The sequence below is a fragment of the Dipteris shenzhenensis genome, chromosome 2 (genome assembly GCF_047967505.1).
Source record: "Dipteris shenzhenensis isolate YYH24624 ecotype China chromosome 2, Dip_SZ_1.0, whole genome shotgun sequence".
Taxonomy (NCBI): domain Eukaryota; kingdom Viridiplantae; phylum Streptophyta; class Polypodiopsida; order Gleicheniales; family Dipteridaceae; genus Dipteris; species Dipteris shenzhenensis.
Window position 1 is genome coordinate 38,373,562 of NC_141597.1, and position 19,223 is coordinate 38,392,784.

Below are 19,223 nucleotides of genomic sequence, written 5' to 3' on the forward strand. Positions count from 1 at the left end.
TTCTCCATCTCGCAGTAATTTTGGAACAAAATTTCGCGTTCCATCCGAGCAATCGGAAAGGCTTTTTTTATCAATCCGCAAGATTTCGTTCAATCCGACGCAATCGGGATTAAATTTGGCTCGAGCTTTTCTTATCAGAAGACGGAATCCAAATCAAAAATACGGCGCGCAGGCAGACGAGAAGAGGACGACATCGAGTACGGGCCCGCATCGCTGGCGCTTCTCTCGTGCATTTGTTCTTGATCAGGAATCTGAACCAAAATCCATGCGGAGAAAGGACGGAAATTCAAAGTTGCGGAACTGCAGAAGGAAAATAAATCAGGTCCGCACAGCAGCACAAAACGTGTTGCAACACGATCGCATTTTTGTTGCACGCAAACTCATGTACAGTAGTGGCACGTCGTCTTCGTGCTATAGCCGTAACTTGTAAGCATCCAACCTGCATCAAATAGCGTGTCTTGCTGACGATTGTTTACTCAATTGTAGTCACGAAATTACGCATCGATCGGAAAAGTTTGATCGCGTTTTTCCATCCAGGACCTCCGAAGTTCTTCCTGCATGTATTCCTGGTGATTCCTTTGTCAAGAGAGCAGCTTTTGACGAGCTAGTCCGCGCCTTTCCTCCCGTTGATTATTTTGAACAAGGCAATTCGTCGTTGATTCTGTCCTATGCTTCCAGCTTCTTTGGTGAGCGCATCGTCTTCGTGCAGACTTACCCCCAAAGGACGCAAAGTTTCAGAAAATCCGTCCATCAGGTGAATCGCACCGACGTTCCCTTTCCTTTACTAGCGAAATTTTCGCTGTGTGGCAACCTCTGTTGACTCATCATGCACCGCAAAAGTAACTGGCCGATTTTCGTGCCCCCGTATCTGACGATACTTTGCCGTTTCCTTTTTGAGAATGGATAGTATTGAGCAACTCTTTCTAACGACGGATACTGGCAAACATCGAGCTGCAAGAGATGGGTGGAAGAGAGGTGAACCGATATCCCTTGGCGCCTTCACGGCTCAGGCTACGCACTAATATCTTGGGCAATGCATATCTTCTGAGATTGACTCTCGCTGCTGGTATTGGGGCTCTCCTGTTCGGCTATGATACAGGTTTGGGATACTTCATCTTGAGAAGGTTTCTGAACTTATTCAGTGCTAGCGCGAAGATAGGTTCTTGCTCATAGGGAAGAGTGCGGTGTACTAGGAATCGATGGCGCCTTACTACTGTACGGTTTTTTTTGCAGGCGTCATATCTGGCGCTCTACTCTACATAAGGGAGGATTTCCCTGCAGTGGACAACAGCACCTTCCTTCAGGTACTTGTCACTCGTCCAGAGATACATTTTTGTACTTCAAACGAAGGAACGGCAAAGACGTTGACACCCTTTTTTGACTGTCAACAGGAGACCATAGTGAGTATGGCTATTGTGGGAGCAATACTTGGAGCGGCTGTTGGAGGATGGCTTAACGATAGAGTTGGCCGCAAGCCAGCGACGTTAGCAGCTGATGGGGTTTTTACGGTAGGAGCAGTTGTTATGGCCGCTGCCCCTGATCCTTATGTCCTTATCTTGGGCAGACTACTGGTGGGTTTAGGGGTCGGTATTGCATCATTAACTGCCCCCCTGTATGTAGCAGAAGTCTCCCCATCTGATATACGGGGATTCCTCGTCAGCTCAACCGTGCTGTACATAACCAGCGGCCAGTTTGTGTCTTATCTTGTGAACCTTGGCTTTACCGAGGTATGCATGTGTATCACTATTCCTTTGTTATACACTTGTAGTACAGTCACAAAACTTGTGTAAGTGATAGAGGTGAGCTGCCTACGATTTGATCAGGAGAGCTCAATTGGGCAGGCTAATTAACCACTGTTAATATCTTGGCTGGTTATTTGAAGAAAAGCATGTTGGTTGGGAAAGTTAATTGATAATATCACAATAACTGGATAAACTAAGTTCTACAGTATAAAACTTTCGTTACGATCCTTTATAAAACCTTGATTTGGACTCGCGATGTACGTCACGGTTATCTCATTTACCGTGTATTTTGTGTTATTGTTTAGGCATTGGAGGTAAAAGACCTAGGAATTCTATGTGTCATACTCTTGACACTTCAGCGTTGGAATACAAGTTTTGTTGCTTCTTAGTCTGAAGGCTTTCAAGAAGTTTTAGGAAAGTTAACAAAATACATGTGCACGCCAATGTTCTCTATCTCTTTGGGATGCTCTATGGTGCTGTGGGGGAACTGTTCATACAAAATCCATACAGCTTATGTTTTACTATGGTCTACACCCAGTGTTGGGCGCTGATGACGTCTGTGGGGATGTCATAGTAGCTAGTCCCTGTGATGGAGTTTATGGATTTCAACCTTAGGATCGACTATCATGAGATTGAAACTGCACTATGTTGTGTTTTTAGAGGATGATTTTGCGCACATTCCTGGATTCATCTAGATATATACAGCGTATGAACAGGGTCACATAGGTCCATACAAAAGGTCCAAGCAATGGAATCGAACTTGTTTCATTGTGCACAATATTTTTTCCTACTGTACCACTGTACAATGTTTACCAGATAAACATTCGTGCATTCTTTCAGTGTAAGAATTAAAAATAATAATTTGTTGTATTTATTTGAATCAGTAGCCTGAGGCGGCAGAAAACTGAAAATTCCATGACAGAATGCAAAGGTCTGACCAGTAGAAGTTGAAGCGTCGTAAACCATGGACTGAACATGGAAATTCACAAGAGGATAATATCCTCCTGATGCTCTAAAATCTGCAGAAATGCATGGATGTGCATCACTGGGTGTGAGGAAATCAATGGAGGTATTGCAGTGTGAGTAGATGTGTATTTCCTCATCTAATTCTCTGTGCAGATTGTACAGCATTGCATCCACCATATGCTCCAGTATGCCACACTGCCGTGGATTCTGTTTAATTATTATACAAACTTAGGTGTGTGTTGCCCATAGCATTGACTTTTGTACTTGGTGCTTTGATCAGCCATTTTCTATAATGCATGGCTCTGGAAATTTTGGAAAGCATTGTGACATAGGCCTCCGCAAGGCAATGCTGAGCATGGGTGTATATTTGTACCTGTGCCTACAATGGAAGACAGGGAACAGGACAATGGGAGCAGAAAGAAAGAAAGAACGAGTTTATTAGCGTCTCGTTGACACTTGGTTACACAAGTGGCAGGTACACTTCCAGTTCCACCCATATCCAGATGAGAAGAAGATCCAGCTTGCAGCGGGATTCATGTCAGGAAAAGCATTGCTATGGTGGAAAGAACTCCAGCCTAAGCCTGATACATGGACAGATTTTGAAGGGGTCTTCAGGAAGGAGTTCCTGAAGGAGGAGGATGATTACGATATCGTTGGCAAGCTCAAAGCCCTCGATATGTCAAAGTTAAACTTGACCTTTGAAGTTTATCTTTAAAGATTTCGGGATCTGCAAACCAGGGCCACTAAGATGGATCCAGTGACCTTGTTAGGTTTCTTCGTGGATGGTTTGCCAGACTCCTACAAGTTGCAGATAAAGAACAACAAATGCACAACGTTGCAGGAGGCCATGACTTATGCGCGCATATACGATGATACCATGGCCGGTGCCAAAGCAACTACAGTTTCCGACACGAGTGGAAAGAACAAACGTAAGTTCTTTCAGCATACGACTGGTACTGGGGAGACGAAGTCTACGGACAACGCCTCCAAGAAAAACTTGACTCCAGCAAAGAATGGGAAAGCCCGTTTCCTTCGCACTTTGAGGCTCAAGAAAGAAGGACGATGCTTCTATTGCGAGGAGCGGGGCCACACAAAGAATGAGTGTCCCAAGCGCAAGAACCAAAAGTTGGTGCTTGGACCCAAGCTCCAGGCGGGTACTGGTACCAAAGCCAAGGGAGCGAACCAAGCCTCGATGACAGGTATTTCAGTAAATGTCATTACCTGCCCACACTCTTGTAATTGTACTTTCAATACTTCGTTGTTTGGTTCTCATGATCTTTTCCGAGTTTATGGAGAAGTTATGGACCAACAGGTTCACATTCTCTTTGATCCGGGCAGCTCTCACAATTTTGTTAATTACAAATTTGTGCAGAAGATGGGGCTGTCCACAGTACCTAGCGACCACACCTATGAGGTGCAGCTTCTAGCTGGGAAGCAGTTTTGGGATCGCAAGGTTGAAGCGCTTCCTATCCGGATTCAGGCCTACACGGGAGCTCTTACATGTTATGTTATGCATTTAGAGCATGTAGACTTGTTGATCGGGATAGAGTGGTTTAAAACCCACAATATTCAGATCGGATGGACGGAGCATACGCTTTCTTTTGTAGATAAGGACACCCAATTTTGTATTCAGTGTGATAAAATTCCCTCTTCTCAGGGACCTATTGTATCTGCGATGCAGCTTCGGAATATATTAAACAGATCTCATTATGATGTCTATCAGTGTGTTTTGATTCCACTTTCTTCATTTGTTGTTTCTGTAATTAACAAAAATGAATTAAGTGTGTTCAACACCGTGAATTGAGAATTTTGTTAGATAGTTTTAAGGACATATTTCCAGCTCAACTGCCGGAAGGTTTACCTTCAGAACGGGCAGTAGATCATCGCATAGACTTAGTCCCAGGGGCGCAACCTATCAGTGTACCACCTTATAGGATGAGCCATCTAGAGGAGGATGAATTAGCTATCCAGCTTCAGGATTACTTGAATATGGGCTCTATCTGCCCAAGTAAATCACCTTGGGGTGCACCTGTCCTCTTAAGAAAGAAGAAAGATTCTTCTTGGAGAATGTGTATAGATTATAAACGATTAAATAAAGTGACAATTAAGAACCGCTATCCTCTCCCTCGTTCCGATGATTTGATAGACCGTTTGGCCGAAGCGAAGTATTTCACTAAGATTGATTTGCGTACGGGTTATCATCAAATCCGTATCTATGCTAAACACATAGATAGGACCGCATTCCGGACAAGGTATGGTCACTACGAGTTCCTCGTATTACCTTTTGGTTTGACCAATGCTCCTGCTACTTTCCAGCAGATGATGAACGATTTGTTCAGGGATTTTCTGGGCAAATTTGTTGTAGTGTTATTAGATGACATCTTGGTATATAGTAAGACGCTTGAGGATCACATAGGACACCTCCGGACTGTCTTAGTTGTTCTAAGACAGCATAAGCTTTATGCCAAGATGAGTAAATGTGACTTCTTTATGAAGGAGATCATTTACTTAGGACACAAGATTTCTTCTAAAGGTATTAGCATTGATCTGGATCGTATCCAGAAGGTTTTAGAATGGCCTATCCCTCAGACTGTGAAACAACTTCGTTCTTTCCTAGGATTTACGGTATTTCTTCGGAAATCAGTGCGTGATTATTCACGTATCACGGCACCCTTGACCAACATATTGAAAGGTCGTGGAGGCAGGTCTACCCAGCCGATCTCTTGGAATGATGCAATGAACAAGGCTTTTGAAACCTTGAAGTTTTCTATCAAGGAAGCATGCGTTCTTGCATTACCCGATCCTACCCGGCCTTATGTTTTAGAGGCCGATGCGAGTGATTATGCGATTGGGGCAGCTCTATTCCAAGAGGGCAGACCTATAGCTTTCGAGAGTAAGAAGCTAGACGACACTCAATATCGTTGGCCCACACTCGAGAAGGAACTTTATGCTGTAGTGTATGCTCTTAAGGTTTGGAGACACTACTTATATGGTTCAAAGTTCCTTGTATTGACTGATCATCAGTCAATTAAGTATGTGTGTGTGATGGATCTGAATTGAGGGGACGGAAAGCTAGATGGGCAGAATTAATGCAGGATTTTGATTTCGAAATACATTATCGTAAGGGTTCGTTGAATAGTGTGGCGGATGCCTTAAGTCGAGTTAAGTTTGTAAATGCTCTGTCATTTACGGAAATATCCTCCGACCTATTTCAATCCTTGAGAGGGCTATACGCAACTGATAGTCATTTCAGTTCTTATTGGCAGAGAGTCCAGGATGAGAGCTCCATGGTTGACCAGGACTCAGGGATTGTGCCACCTACGGTACAGGCGGCGGGAGGTCAGTGGATGATTAGGAACGGCTTGCTGTTCCGGAATGAAAAGATTTGTGTGCCTGATGTTCTGAACCTTAAATCCAAGATTCTCTGGGAGTGTCATGATGCTCCTAGTGCTGGACATCCGGGTATACATAGGACTCTGTCTCTTGTGAAGCATACCTTTTATTGGCCTAAGATGCGTGCATTTATTGAGAACTATGTAGTAGGTTGCCGGGTTTGTCAGGTTACTAAGGCAGAACGCCTTAGAAGCGCGGGTTTATTACAGCCCTTACAGATTCCAGGTAATAAATGGGAAAGTCTTTCCCTACCTACTAGAACAACTATATCAGCTGTTCAGCTGGCTCACGACTTTGTGGACCACTTGTTTAAGCTGTATGGTTTGCCATCTGACATAGTTAGTGACAGGGACTCAAAGTTTACAAGTAACTTTTGGACACTTGTATTTGAGAAGTTGGAAACTACTCTAAGTATGAGTTCCTCGGATCATGCACAATCCGATGGCAGTACAAAGAAGGTCAACCAGTTGGTTGAAGACATGCTTCGGGCATATGTATCTAAGAGACAGTCTTCATGGGAAGATTATCTACCTATGATTGAATTTGCTTACAACAGTGCAAAGCATTCTAGTACAGGTTACAGTCCTTTTATGCTTATGTACGGGTCTCAACCTAATAGACATCGTTCACCTAGAGAGTTCTCTGAAGGAACGATGGTATATTTGTTGGGTGGTGAGCAGCCTGCTCAGATTTGACGTTGTGTGTGGTTTGTTTGCAGATCAGGGGTTTCAGGAGTGCTGGGATGTGTTAGAATTCCACTGAAAAATGCGAAAAGAAGCACTTCTGTCACGAAGAAATGGGAGTTCTTGGGCTCAAAAGAAGCGTGCTTCAGAGAGGAATGCATTGAGAAGGTTTTGGAGAAGTTTCATCGCCGGAAAGACCTCCAAAACTGAGAAAAACCAGTCAACCAGCGCGTGGGACCACTCGAAATTCAACAGAAAGCTGTAGCTTTGCAAGAGGAGAGGCCCAGGAGGCGATAGAAGCAAAAAGGTCCAGAAAAAGCAACTTTTGCAAATTCAACCAGCAAAAGAAGTGCTCAGCTCTGCTCGTTCTACCAAACGCACGGAGGGAAAAGCATATCACTACGAAGGGGAGGCAGAGGGGAAGCCATCGGGCCAGACGGAAGTCGAGGAATCCAAACGAGTGAGGAGTTATGAAGAAAAACGGAATTCAGCTGAAGGAGGCTGAAAAACCAGTCCAAAATCTCAACAAAGGGAGAAGATGAGAGAGAAAACCACACATGTGACGTTTAGAAGGCCCAGGAAGGTCCAGGAATGGCAAAGGAGCATGTAGAAGGCACTAGAGCGACCTGGAACTCTAGGGGGGCCACTGAAGGTACATGGCCCTCTAGGGGGCCCATTAAAAATGCCACATCATCATTTCCCAACAACCACTCTTTTAATTCCTTGGAATGCCTTTGGGCCTAGGGATTAATTACGCTTATGTGGTAGGCACCATGCCGCGTTTAATTACACATTATTAAGCCCACGCTTGGACTTTTAAAACCAAAGTTGTCACGGTCTTGTAGTACATTAAAGATGGGTGTTGATGCTCTGCTAGTGGCTCCACCCTTTTAGCTTGTTTTGTATCTGGTTCCTTACAGTCTCATAGACCCATCGGTCTTCTGAAGACTTTAATAAACTTTCTTTCTTTCTTTCTTTCTTTCTGGGTCATGTCTTGGTTGCTAGTTTTGTCAAGATCTGTCTCTCACTTTGAAGGCATCTTGACTTTGCAATTATACATCAGCTAATAGAGAAAAGCTTGGTGCTTTTATAACAATCTCTGTAAGTTCCCCTGCTGGCATGGCAGACATACTTCACCACATCTCTTGAAAGACCTTCCCAAAAGAAATATGTGACAACCATGTGTCTTGCCATCAGATTAGAATGCATTTCTGACACCAAGATTCTATATTGTGCTGTCCCAAAACAACAGCAGACCATTCTGCAAGGCTGATCATGGCGTGGTGGATCCTGCGAATTGAAATATGACTGGTGCCTAAAAATTATGCATCTACTCCGTTCGAACTGTGCTCTAGATAGCGTGAGACAATAGATGATGTGCAAGCCCACATTCCTTTCGAGGCATCTACAGCCACATTTTATTTGCCCAGTATGGGAGTCATAGGACCACATTGAAGCTAGCCACCTGTTTTGCTTCAGTGACAAGTTGGCGTGCTTGAGAAGGTGTCTAAGAGTCCTGTTGTCTATCTCCAGTTCGATTTTGCTCCTGCACAAATAGTGATGCCGACATTTCTTGGTCATACACGCATTTTTGCACCAAATTTCAGATCGTCCTTCTAGTGTCTTTCTTCCAAACATTTGTGAGAGAGTTTAACGAAGGGCTGTATGAGTCTCCTAACAATGAGGAAAGCTCTCAATTTTTCTCAGCTCAATGGTTCTATGTAGGTGTGGCCATTCCCTCACATTTTTGCAACTTTGAGAGTAGTCAAATCCAAAAGGCTCCTAAGGCCTGTTTCAGCCCATAATGCCTTGCAAAGTCTACACAGCTTCCTTCATAAACCTAAAAATGAAAGCCTTGTGGCTGCTCCATGTATGTGTCTCCTCAAGGTCTCCATTCAAAAGTATTGATTTCACATCCATTCAGTAGATAGCAAACAAAATGGCCTTCTTGTTTGCATGTGTGTTGCTCGTTTGGTGGATCTAAAGCCTCTGCCTCTAAATCTCTCTCTTATTAGTTTCCCACCTCCATCCTCTGCAGCACAGCAACAAGTGGTGGCCACAAGCACTGATTTGAGCAATTTGGATGGTGGAGGGTCGACAAACACACAACAAAAAGGGGGGCTCAATTGCAAGGATAATCACCAACAAATGGAGAACCTCTCTGCCACTCATAAAATGGACCTCGAGGGAGAAAGTTGTAACTCATTTAGCACTCCATCTTCCACCTATGTCTTTGCCTCTATTTGCTAATACTTGCTATGAATCTTGTGTCTTGTGATTGCTAAAGTTCTCATTCCTTTGCTTCTCTTGCATTAAGGATGCAAGACGAAGTCTTATAGGATGGTAGATTCTTCCTAGTATCACAACTTATATTTCTTATTTGCTCAATTTATTTGTTAGCACTGCCTTGCAAGGTAGCACTCTGCGCATACGTTTGAAAAAAATTGTCCTCCCAATCGATTTTTGACAGTCGTCCCATATGCCCATGCCTCCATTCACTCCTTTCTATTCTAATTTTACTCGTGCGTGAGCTACGCATGCTCTTGTTGATTATATATTCTCTCCCTCTCTCTCACTCACACACACACACACACACACACACACCCACCTATCCACCCCCCCACCCATATGGAGGATGGAAAGAATCGGTGCCTTCCAATGTAAGTGGATTGACCTCGGAGCCTGGTCTACCTGACAGATTCAACACTTTTGTAGCAAATTTTACTTTATGTACACCCATATATTAATACAATGTTTTATCCACCCTTATTTGAGCTTCGTGTGCCGTGTTGTTAAAAGGTTTTATTTTTTAAACACACACACACCCCCCCACCTACCCACACACACCCACCTACCCACCCCCCACTCATATGGAGGATGGAAAGAATCGGTGCCTTGCAAGGTAGCGCTCTACGAATGCTTTTGAAAAAAATTGTCCTCCCAATCGATTTTGCTTTGCTTGCTAAGTATGTATACCTTTTGTTTTTCACAAAACAAAAATGTTACCTCATTTTTCTTCTCTTTTGTTTTCTCTTTTATTATTTTTGGTGGATCTTTTCGTTTTCTCTTTTATTTAGATTTCAGATTTTTCTGTACGATTGGACATATTCTAGTCTTACAAAGGTATATACTCATTTGGGAGAGACTAAAATGAAGACTTCACAAGCAGCTCTAGCTTGAATGAAGAGATTTTGGACTACTTTTTGATTAGCCTTCTTCTTTAGTGCTAGCCTTTGCCATGGCTGAGTCCGCCCTTCACCTCCGGATTGCCGATAGAAACTCAGTACAAAGACTTTGTATAAATGGATGCTCAAGTATGTTTGGGTGAGTGGATTTGTATTTGTGAGCATATTTTTTTTACTATGGTCTACACCTACTGTTGGACACTAATGACATTAGTGGGGATGTCATAGTAGCTAGTCCCTGCTATAAGACCCATCTAAGGACCTCTATATTGTATATAAAGGCCTGTGTACTCCTCGGCCATAAAGGTCACTTCACCTATGCTTGCTGTGTGTCGCCATGCACACTCTGCCACATAGCATTGGTTTTGTGCATGCAAGCCAAGTAGTGGGAGCTGGCTATCAAATATACAACATACCAAGGATGCTTGCGCTATAGGCTTCGGACATTGGCTCCGACAAAAGCTATTTCTTGAACATTAGCAAGTTAAAAGAGCCGCTCATTTCTATTTAAGAAACTTAATAAACAAGAGCGCACGTGATATGCTCAACGGCACTGCCTTCATTATTTCAATGTTTTTAGCTTTTATGGAGCCTTGGAGTTGGAGAGTATATTGATAGAGAAGGAGAATGCTGATGAGTTGATTTATTTATTTATTTTTTTGGGGGGGAGGGGGGGAGAGAGAGATATGCAATCTCTTTAAAGCCTTCATCTGATATAGTCCCTTTATTCCAGGCTGCACTCTTAGTGAAGCCTTTAGGATATGGGCTTACATTGCCTTCATCCTAGCATGTCTCTGAAGCTATGAACATGTTGATTTCATCAAAGACATTTCCCAAACTTTGAAGTTTTCTTCAAATTTGCCTTCCAATTTGAGACTTTGACCTATGTGCTATTCATGTTCCTTTTTTTAATGGCTCTGTTCCTTGTGTCATGTATCAGTTCTGTCCTTTTGGATGTCACACTTTCTCGGGCTCAATCATTCTCTCATTCTGTTGATCCATATTGACCGTCCCTTAGGTGGTGTTGATGTTTTAGGACCTTTAGGCTTGATCTAGCACCTTGAATATGAGAGAGAGAGAGAGAGAGAGAAAGAGAGAGAGAGAGAGATTATTAAAGTCTTCGAAAAACCGACGCATGTACAAGACTGAGAGAGAGAGAGAGAGAGAGAGAGAGAGAGAGAGAGAGCCTTAAAGAAACGTGAGATTTGGAGACCCCATACATGTGCCTAAAGCATACCTACAGTCTAGATATCTTTATCTAGAGTATCAAGTCATGAGAATCCAGACATCTGAGTATTTATACATAGTTTAGTATTAATATCTCTATCCTTAGTCTTGAATTTTTATGAAAATAGATTCCCTAAAGCATACCTACAGTCTACATATCGTAATGTAGGGTATCAAATCATGAAAATCCAGACATCTGCCATGACTTGACTGCTTGAGAGTATTTATACATCAGTTTAGTACTTATTTTAGTATTGAATTCTACAAAAATAGATTGTTCTTCTTCTTAGGCTCCCCACTTTCGTTCTTTCTGGCTGCCTTGATTTTCTAAAAATGGGTTTGTTTCTGTTGACAGGTTCCCGGAACATGGCGATGGATGCTTGGTGTATCAGCTGTACCAGCAATTATGCAATTTATGTTGATGCTACTGCTTCCTGAGTCGCCTCGCTGGCTTTACCGGAAGGTAATTCTTTTCTTCAAAAATACCTTGTTTTCAGGTCCCAAATTAATGGCTTTTCTTATAGGACTTAGGTTCAGACCCCAAGGACAAAAGTTGTGTTCAAAGACCCACCCATTTCATGACACGAGAGATTTCTCTACAGGGAAAATGTGATATTGCTGTAGCTATTCTTAGGAAAATATACCCGCAAGAACAATTGGAAGACGAGATTCAAGAACTAATGGCTTTGGTGGAGAAGGATCTTCAGATAGAAGATTCTACGAGACGTATAAGCTATGTTGAACTGATCAAGAAGAAGGAAATACGAAGCGCATTATTTGTCGGAGTTGGCCTCCAGGTATTCCTAACCTTGTGACAATTGTTGGAGGATGTTTTGGGGCTGGAGAACTAGGAAGAGTCAAGCTGTCCTGAAACAGTTAAGGGGTGTTGCAAATCTGACATTGGAACTCCATTTGTCAGAAGTAATTTGCAGTTTACACTGGGGTAATGATTTGTGATATCGTTCTTGTTTGCCTCTACAGGCTTTTCAGCAATTTGTGGGTATCAATACTGTTATGTATTATAGCCCAACCATAGTGGAAATGGCTGGATTTGCATCAAACCGTCTGGCTTTGCTGTTATCATTGGTGGTTTCTGGTACAAATGCACTTGGCACTGTTGCAGGGATGCTTCTGATAGATCGGATTGGAAGGAGACGCCTCGCTATTGCCAGCCTAATTGGTGTGATAGTCTCACTTGTGTTGTTGTTTGCATCATTTAATTTGTCATCAGCTTCATCACCTTCTTTTCAAATAGAATCGTCTGATGTTGCATGCTCGGCATTTGTAAACACATCTTCAACCAACTCGTGGAATTGCAAGTATTGTTTGCAAGAAGGATGTGGCTTTTGTGCAGCTCAAGGAAATGAGGTATGTGGATATTACCAGAGAATGTTGGATTTGTTCTTTTGTTTGGAGAGGGGCGGTGCGCATTTCAAAAACGTTGACTGTAACCTCATTGTGCTTTCTTATTCCAGATGGGCATCGGTAGTTGCCTTGAATCTGGTAGTGCGTCTGTTTGCACGGGACAATCACGAGTCTGGTATACAGATGTTTGCCCAGGAAAATATGGCTGGATGTCTGTTCTTGGTCTTGGTCTTTATATAGCATTTTTCTCTCCTGGTATGGGACCTGTTCCTTGGACCGTAAACTCGGAGATCTACCCATTGCAATATCGAGGTGTATGTGGAGGCATTGCCGCAACAGCAAACTGGATATCAAATTTAATAGTTTCAGAATCCTTCCTTTCTCTGACTGATGCTATAGGAACCTCCAATACGTTCCTGATCTTTGGGGTGATTGCAGTTGTTGCCTTGTTATTTGTGGCAAATTTTTTACCAGAAACCAAGGGCCTCTCATTTGAAGAAGTTGAAAATGTTTTTAAGAAACAGGCTAATGAAGAAAGAGACATTACATATATTGCATGTGAACAAAGGCTCATCACACAACCTCATACAAAAGATATTGACAGGCAGAGTCTTTGAAGTAATCACGGATTTAGACACTTCCATAGACATTATCCCATAGACAAAGCAATTACAGCCTTGGATGGTTTGAAGGCGAAACAAACTCTCTTTATCTAAAAGACTCTTTCACAGGGTTGCCCAAAATAATCTTGTTCTTTATATGCTGGGAAAGCCTAACAAGGGACTTATTATATACTGGTTCTGCACTTTGGGTCTGGCAGTACTTTCCATGAGTGCAAACAATGTAAATACTGTTTGTTTTTTCATTTTTCTATTTTTTTTGGGGGGCGACACCCCTTGAAAGGAAGAAAATAGTGAAAGCTAAGCACTACCTGTTTTGTAGGAGTGAGAGCTTTCAAAGGCTGGAGACCACACTCCTTGTCAGCTCTGGCCAACTGTGTAAAATGCAGGGCTCCATTTTTGGGGTGCAGCTGTTACCTTTTAGAGGTGTGTGCTTCAAAGCAACTGAGAGGGATCTTTTTGGTAACACAGCCAAAGAAATGCACTGTGCACAGAAAGTATGTATTTTGTTGACATTGGATGATTCTGACAAGCTGCAGATATGGACTAATTGCAGTGAAACTGGGGGGAATGGTGTAAGAAAGATATCCCACCTCCTTGAGAGAGCCTCAGCAAGCTCTCTTTCTTCTGAGAATGGCTGCATCGGGAAAAAAGTTAACTAATATATGTTAGTTAAGGAAAAGAAATTGATGTAGCAGGCCCTAGTATAAGATGTTTGGAAATGGGAAAGGGTGAATATATTCAAGTCTTATGAAGTTATATATATGTAAGGTTTAAAAGAGCAAGATCTTTCATTGTGTGCACCTTAAAAGCAGGTAGCCACGTTCTTCTCTGTACGTGTAGTTATGATATTGTGTTATTATGAGGATTAGCAAACGGGAGCATCATCTTGTGTTATTGTACATGCATCATATGATGGACGAATCTTTTAGTGCTTTTGAAAATGCTAATTAGAGTTTACCCTAAATATCTGTGTATCAGATTAAAGCTCAATGGATCTAGGGCGTTGTAAGTCTTGGACAGAATGATTTTTACAGATTAACCTGTCAGGCCCTGAAGGTCCTACTTGACAGCAAGCTCCTAATCTTTTCTGGAAAAAATAGTTAGCTTATTCCTTAAAAAAGAGTCGAGTTCCAAAATTGAGGGATCGCCCTGCCAAGCTCGACTTGTCTTGCGCAGTTGCATTTGGGCTGCCATGTTGCTGCAAAGTAGAGAGCTTCCACCTTTCAGAATGTTGATAAAGGGTACTATTAGGATGGGGGCAATACACTGACGAGTTAAGCTGGAATATTTTCTATTCAATGTAGATTGGTTGCATACATCAGAGGGACATTGTTTTATCTAGTGGATGCTTTGTTGAGGAGTCATTGCATGTGTTCTTTTGTCTAATAAGTTCTACATACATTTGTAGCATATTTTTCTGGAGTGATACTTTTATCATGGATGGCTTATGTCAGCATTCTTTCTTATTGAGCTGCATCTTGTCAATGATGGTAGTAGCACTTGCAAGAGATTCGCACAAATGTTAAGCTTGAGAGGCAACCCCTGAAAATTGGCTAGAAATAAAAGTGCCTAGTTATGTGGCCAGTCAACCCAATTTAAACCTTCAAACACTAGCACGTTTACGTCGGCACAAATGATGTCATGGGCAGGTGATGCCCTCAATGATATTGCTAATGTCAACAGCTTGACGCCATAATGGGTGGCAATGCTATCGTGATTCTTTTGGGTGGGACAATCCTTTACAGGGAGATGATGCCTCATGGGGCCATTCATGTTACCTCCTTTGTGGATTTGAATTACGTTGTTATTTGAGGAGGTTAAATGCCTTGACATTGAGATAACCAGGGAAATTACCCCTAGGATTTCAGGTAAGGAATCACGCGTGTTAAAATGGAAGCTTTGGTGTTCTTCCGCCCCTCGTTTGCTTTTGAGTTCTCTTCCATTTTGTGTTGCATCTATCCCCTTAGCTTCTCTTTGCATGTAGCTTGCTCATCTGGGTATTGGCTTTCAAAAGCTTTGATATGGTTTAATGGCTCTTCACATGTGCTTTCTTCAAAGGTCTTTTAGAGATTTTTGTTTGTTTTGGATTCGCACTCATGTTTGGTGGTGCTTGGTTTGGTATGAGTTGCTAATGGGAAATTTGGGAGCTCATTGATTAAACGTTGGCTTCTTTAGAATTGAAGAGAGAGCACCACGTGTTGTGAGATTTGGTAAGGGTAACTTTTTGTTGGGCTATGCTTGCTTTACATTTTTTTTCAACATCTTAAACATGTTGTAATGTAGATATATCATTGAAGATTTTATTATACTAGGGCCCATAGTAGCAAATCGCATGGTGGAAATTGGGAACAATGCAAATATTTACATAAATATATGTTTTGAGATTTTGTGGGCTTGGTATAGGATCACAATTCTTGGCAAAATGTTGAGTACATCGAAAAGTGGTCCCAATCCCAATAAGCAAAGCACCATCCTTGCCCGCTCAAGGAAGACATGGGCTTTTTCATGTTATAAGATGAAGTAGCACCCTCCAATTATGCTCACTGTGTAAACCATCATGAACGTAGGTTCGTAAAGTTTTTGAGTTCACCTTTTTGTGTGTCTTGAGAGAGTGGGACTTCTTCACACAGTCCATCTTCTCCCATGAGTACTAGTTCGGGTAGAGAATTGTGAGTAGTAGTGGGCTAGTGTATGCACAATGTATCTTCGAAGATCTACTATCATATTCTACACGATCCATTAGCATGGTTTGCAAGCCTATGCACTTGCTTCAATGCAAGGACTTGGCTCATCAATGAACCAAAAAGTAGTTTGGAGCCTCACAAGCGATTGGAGAGACTCAAGGTAATGTACTTGCATTGCTTCCCTCGGGTTGCACCCTTCTTGCACGCCATGATGATTCTCGCCATCAAACACCACTTATGTTGCGCCTTTGCATCATCTCATGTGATGCAACTCCCAAAATGCTTGCTTAAGTATTGACTTTTGAGCCTCATGACACATTCCAATTCAGGTCCTAACTTCAAGGGATGGCATAATTAACAAAGCATATGTAGGCGGTACCCCTTAGGCCATGACCTTGAGCCTTGGTGATTGGGTTAAGCAATAAGGATTTACAAATACTTGAGTTCAAACCCATGATGGTAGGTAGAGTAGATCTTCAAAGGCATCTCGCATAGTGAACAGGGGGACATTTGTCACTCCACATCATTGTTTTGTGTGTTGCACTTATGAACTATTTGTTGCCTAGTTGGGGACACTCCATGGCTACTCTAATCCATGACATAGGTCCCAACTATAGCAAGCGACATAGAAGATGAGATTACCATCGACTATTGACGTGTGGCATCCATTGCCATGTCACCATTCTTTGACATGTTAGTAGACACATTAGGCCATGTGGCAGCTGATGCTACATCAACATGCCAAATGCCATTTCCACCTCATCCTATCCATTGAGTATACATCATCATGACACATCACATAGTGACATAATCCTTGCATTGCCACATGGCACACAAGCACATAGTGCCACCTCAGTAGGCCAAGCATATGTAGGCTAGCCATATTAGCATCGTGCCACATCTATGGCATGCCATCTTTTTTGATTACCCACTATGCTTTAATTTTTCATTGTTTTCAAATTAATTGGGATTTAGGTGTTAGGCTAGCATAATTATTTTTAGGTGGGTCTAGATAACCAACTCTACAAAATCCCCAACTACTAACACCTGGTACTTTAACCATACAATTACTCTAACAAAAGATCTCGTAACCGATCCAGGTACATGTTTTTAAAACCCCATACCTTGGTTTTTGTATGTTTAAATTGTGCCCAATTTGAACCACGGTTTCACACATGAACAATACATGATATTCAAATCGTTTTAAGCTTGTTTTAGCTAGTTTTGGGTATCATCATTCACAACAATGATTGTCACCTATTGGTACACCATTTTTAGTAGCTTTAGCCATATTGTAATCAATTTTGGTTGGATTTAAGTGTCACCTTCATCGACTTGTTCAAATACCAAATTCTAAAATTATAAAGCCTTATTTTGGCTATTTTAGGCACATTTTGTCAAACTAAAACTCTTGTTATAATTTTGATTAGTTTTTTTTGGGTAATTTTGGGCATACATTGGTCAATTTTGATCAATTCTTACATCTTTCATCACTAGTACCCTTGTTTTACTGAAAGGAACAATATTTAGAAGTCAAAGGATTATCTTTTAGTTGTTTACACTTTTTGTGTATGATAAAATTAAATAATGAGATCATCTCTCTGGACATTGCTTCCTCATCCCACGTTGCATGATTATTGCTCTCAAACTCTCTCACCTCCTCTCTCCTACTTTTCTACATGGTATTAGACCATTCCTCTCTTGCCATTTGTTGCCTTTTTTGTGTCCTTATCCTTGGAAATCTCCACTGGTTGCTAGTTGGTTGCTCCAACAAGTGCATCTTCATTAACAAGCTCACATTTCTAGAAAATTTTGTTATTATTCAACATGGTCATCACCTTAAAGAACAAGGACACCACGGTTTTGGTCGCCTATAGGTTAATTCCCAATCCTGGGTCTATACAAGCTAAGCACTACCTTGCTAGTCACCATCTTGGTTGGGTTATGACAACTTGCATCTTTGCTAGTTGCCATCAACGATCAAGCTATTGGCAAAAGATTTGAACCTATGAGGTAGTTTTCTAATAGGTTTTTCAACCAAATGCTCGAGCTTTATATCTATCATTTTTTCTTTGCTATTGTCTACTATTAATACTGGCTACTAGAAGTGTTGTTTCTATCATCAATTCAAAAGCAAGAAGGTGCTTGGAGAGTATTGCACATAGAGTTTCTGCACCCTAGTGAAAATCTATCATGGTTCTTTTTCTTCTTAAACATGCATCTACTACTATTATGTCACCATGTTTCTGAAGTAAGAGCATCTACTACTATGGCTATTGATCAATTGTTGAAGATTCTATTATTGAAGTATTGGTTGAAGAAACTTCAGTGGTTGCTAGGAGTGTGTTGTTGCTACTCTCGAAAGCAAGTTCCTTCTCTATGTCATCGATTACTTTGTTCTCTTGCCATTCTTAGATGGCATTCCTTTTGTGTTATAGCTTCTTTGTTCTTGTAGCTATTTTATAGCGACTCCTTGTTTTGTAAGTCATGAAGCCAACGAGTGCAAAGTCCCCTCTCCAGCTGCATGATTCGATGATTTGATATTTCTTTCTCATAGGTTTTCCAAAGCTTGGCTAAGGTGGTTTCCAAGGCACCCTCATTTTCTAACATGTGGTTTCTTTTTTTTTATTCCCCTTATTTCAAAATACAAGGTTTTGGTTGGTTGGTCAACCTTTACATTGAATGGTGTATTTTAACCCCCCTCATGGCCTTTTTCCCATTGCAAAGGACCTATGTTTAGCCACATATTATCAACATTTTATCTACCTCTTAAGTCCCATAAACTTTTTTAATGCTTTAGTAGATGTACTATTGAATTCATGAGCATCCTCTACAAGATTTTTTGGGCTCGTATATGTATCTATTTATGTGTTGATGAGTCTTCTTACCTTTTGGGCTCCAATCCTTAAAGAAATCTCAACCATTAACAAGTTTAACGGTGAGGGTTTCCATTCTTGGCAAACACAAGTCAAATATTTGCTCATGTTCAACAGCTTACGGCCTCGTGTCAATAGCAAGAAGACTTTGAATCCTACAGTCGCCAATGAGGTGAGGATGATGAGAGAACACAAGCAATTATCATGCTTACCGTTGACAAACGTATCATCCATCATATTGATGATCTTGTAATGGCTAAGCTAAAATGGGATAAGATGGAAAAATTACATGGTGCTTTAGCCTTGAGATTACTCAAAGTGATCTTGGCATTTTTTACTTTTTTCACAAAGGGGCTTATGGTCCAAAACGCATCAATAAAAGCTACAATTGAAGAGGAGTATGAAATCATCATGCTTCTCATTGATGTGGTTAAATCATACTCTAATTTAGTCACAACCTTGAAAAATGTACACAATCG

General features: G+C 41.5%; 1 protein-coding gene across 7 annotated transcripts; it reads left to right on the top strand.

Moving 5' to 3' along the window:
• Positions 1-445: 445 nt before the first annotated feature.
• LOC147904726 (inositol transporter 1-like) lies at positions 446-14,073 on the top strand. Of its 7 annotated transcripts, XR_015542424.1 has the most exons (10): positions 482-754; positions 908-1,099; positions 1,234-1,304; positions 1,392-1,727; positions 11,552-11,659; positions 11,799-11,993; positions 12,178-12,564; positions 12,672-13,404; positions 13,504-13,607; positions 13,738-14,073. XR_015542424.1 is itself a non-coding variant. In XM_087388074.1 (9 exons), exons 3-9 carry the CDS (start codon positions 961-963, stop codon positions 13,176-13,178), a joined length of 1,743 nt encoding a protein of 580 aa, XP_087244200.1. In that variant the 5' UTR covers positions 446-569; positions 679-754; positions 908-960; the 3' UTR covers positions 13,179-14,073. The 7 variants fall into 7 exon arrangements, 3 of the variants coding, with proteins under 3 accessions (XP_087244200.1, XP_087244190.1, XP_087244216.1); XM_087388074.1 differs by having other exon boundaries at positions 446-569; positions 679-754; positions 12,672-14,073; XR_015542422.1 differs by having other exon boundaries at positions 12,672-13,607; positions 13,721-14,073.
• Positions 14,074-19,223: the final 5,150 nt, after the last annotated feature.

What these genes read in the sequence shown, in the direction of transcription:
- LOC147904726 (XM_087388074.1), top strand. Translation starts at nt 961, where the DNA reads ATGGGTGGAAGAGAGGTGAACCGATATCCCTTGGCGCCTTCACGGCTC. An exon ending in CCTGTTCGGCTATGATACAG is followed by an intron (nt 1,100 to 1,233) that starts GTTTGGGATACT and finishes TTTTTTTTGCAG; the next exon opens with GCGTCATATCTGGCGCTCTA. An exon ending in ACAACAGCACCTTCCTTCAG is followed by an intron (nt 1,305 to 1,391) that starts GTACTTGTCACT and finishes GACTGTCAACAG; the next exon opens with GAGACCATAGTGAGTATGGC.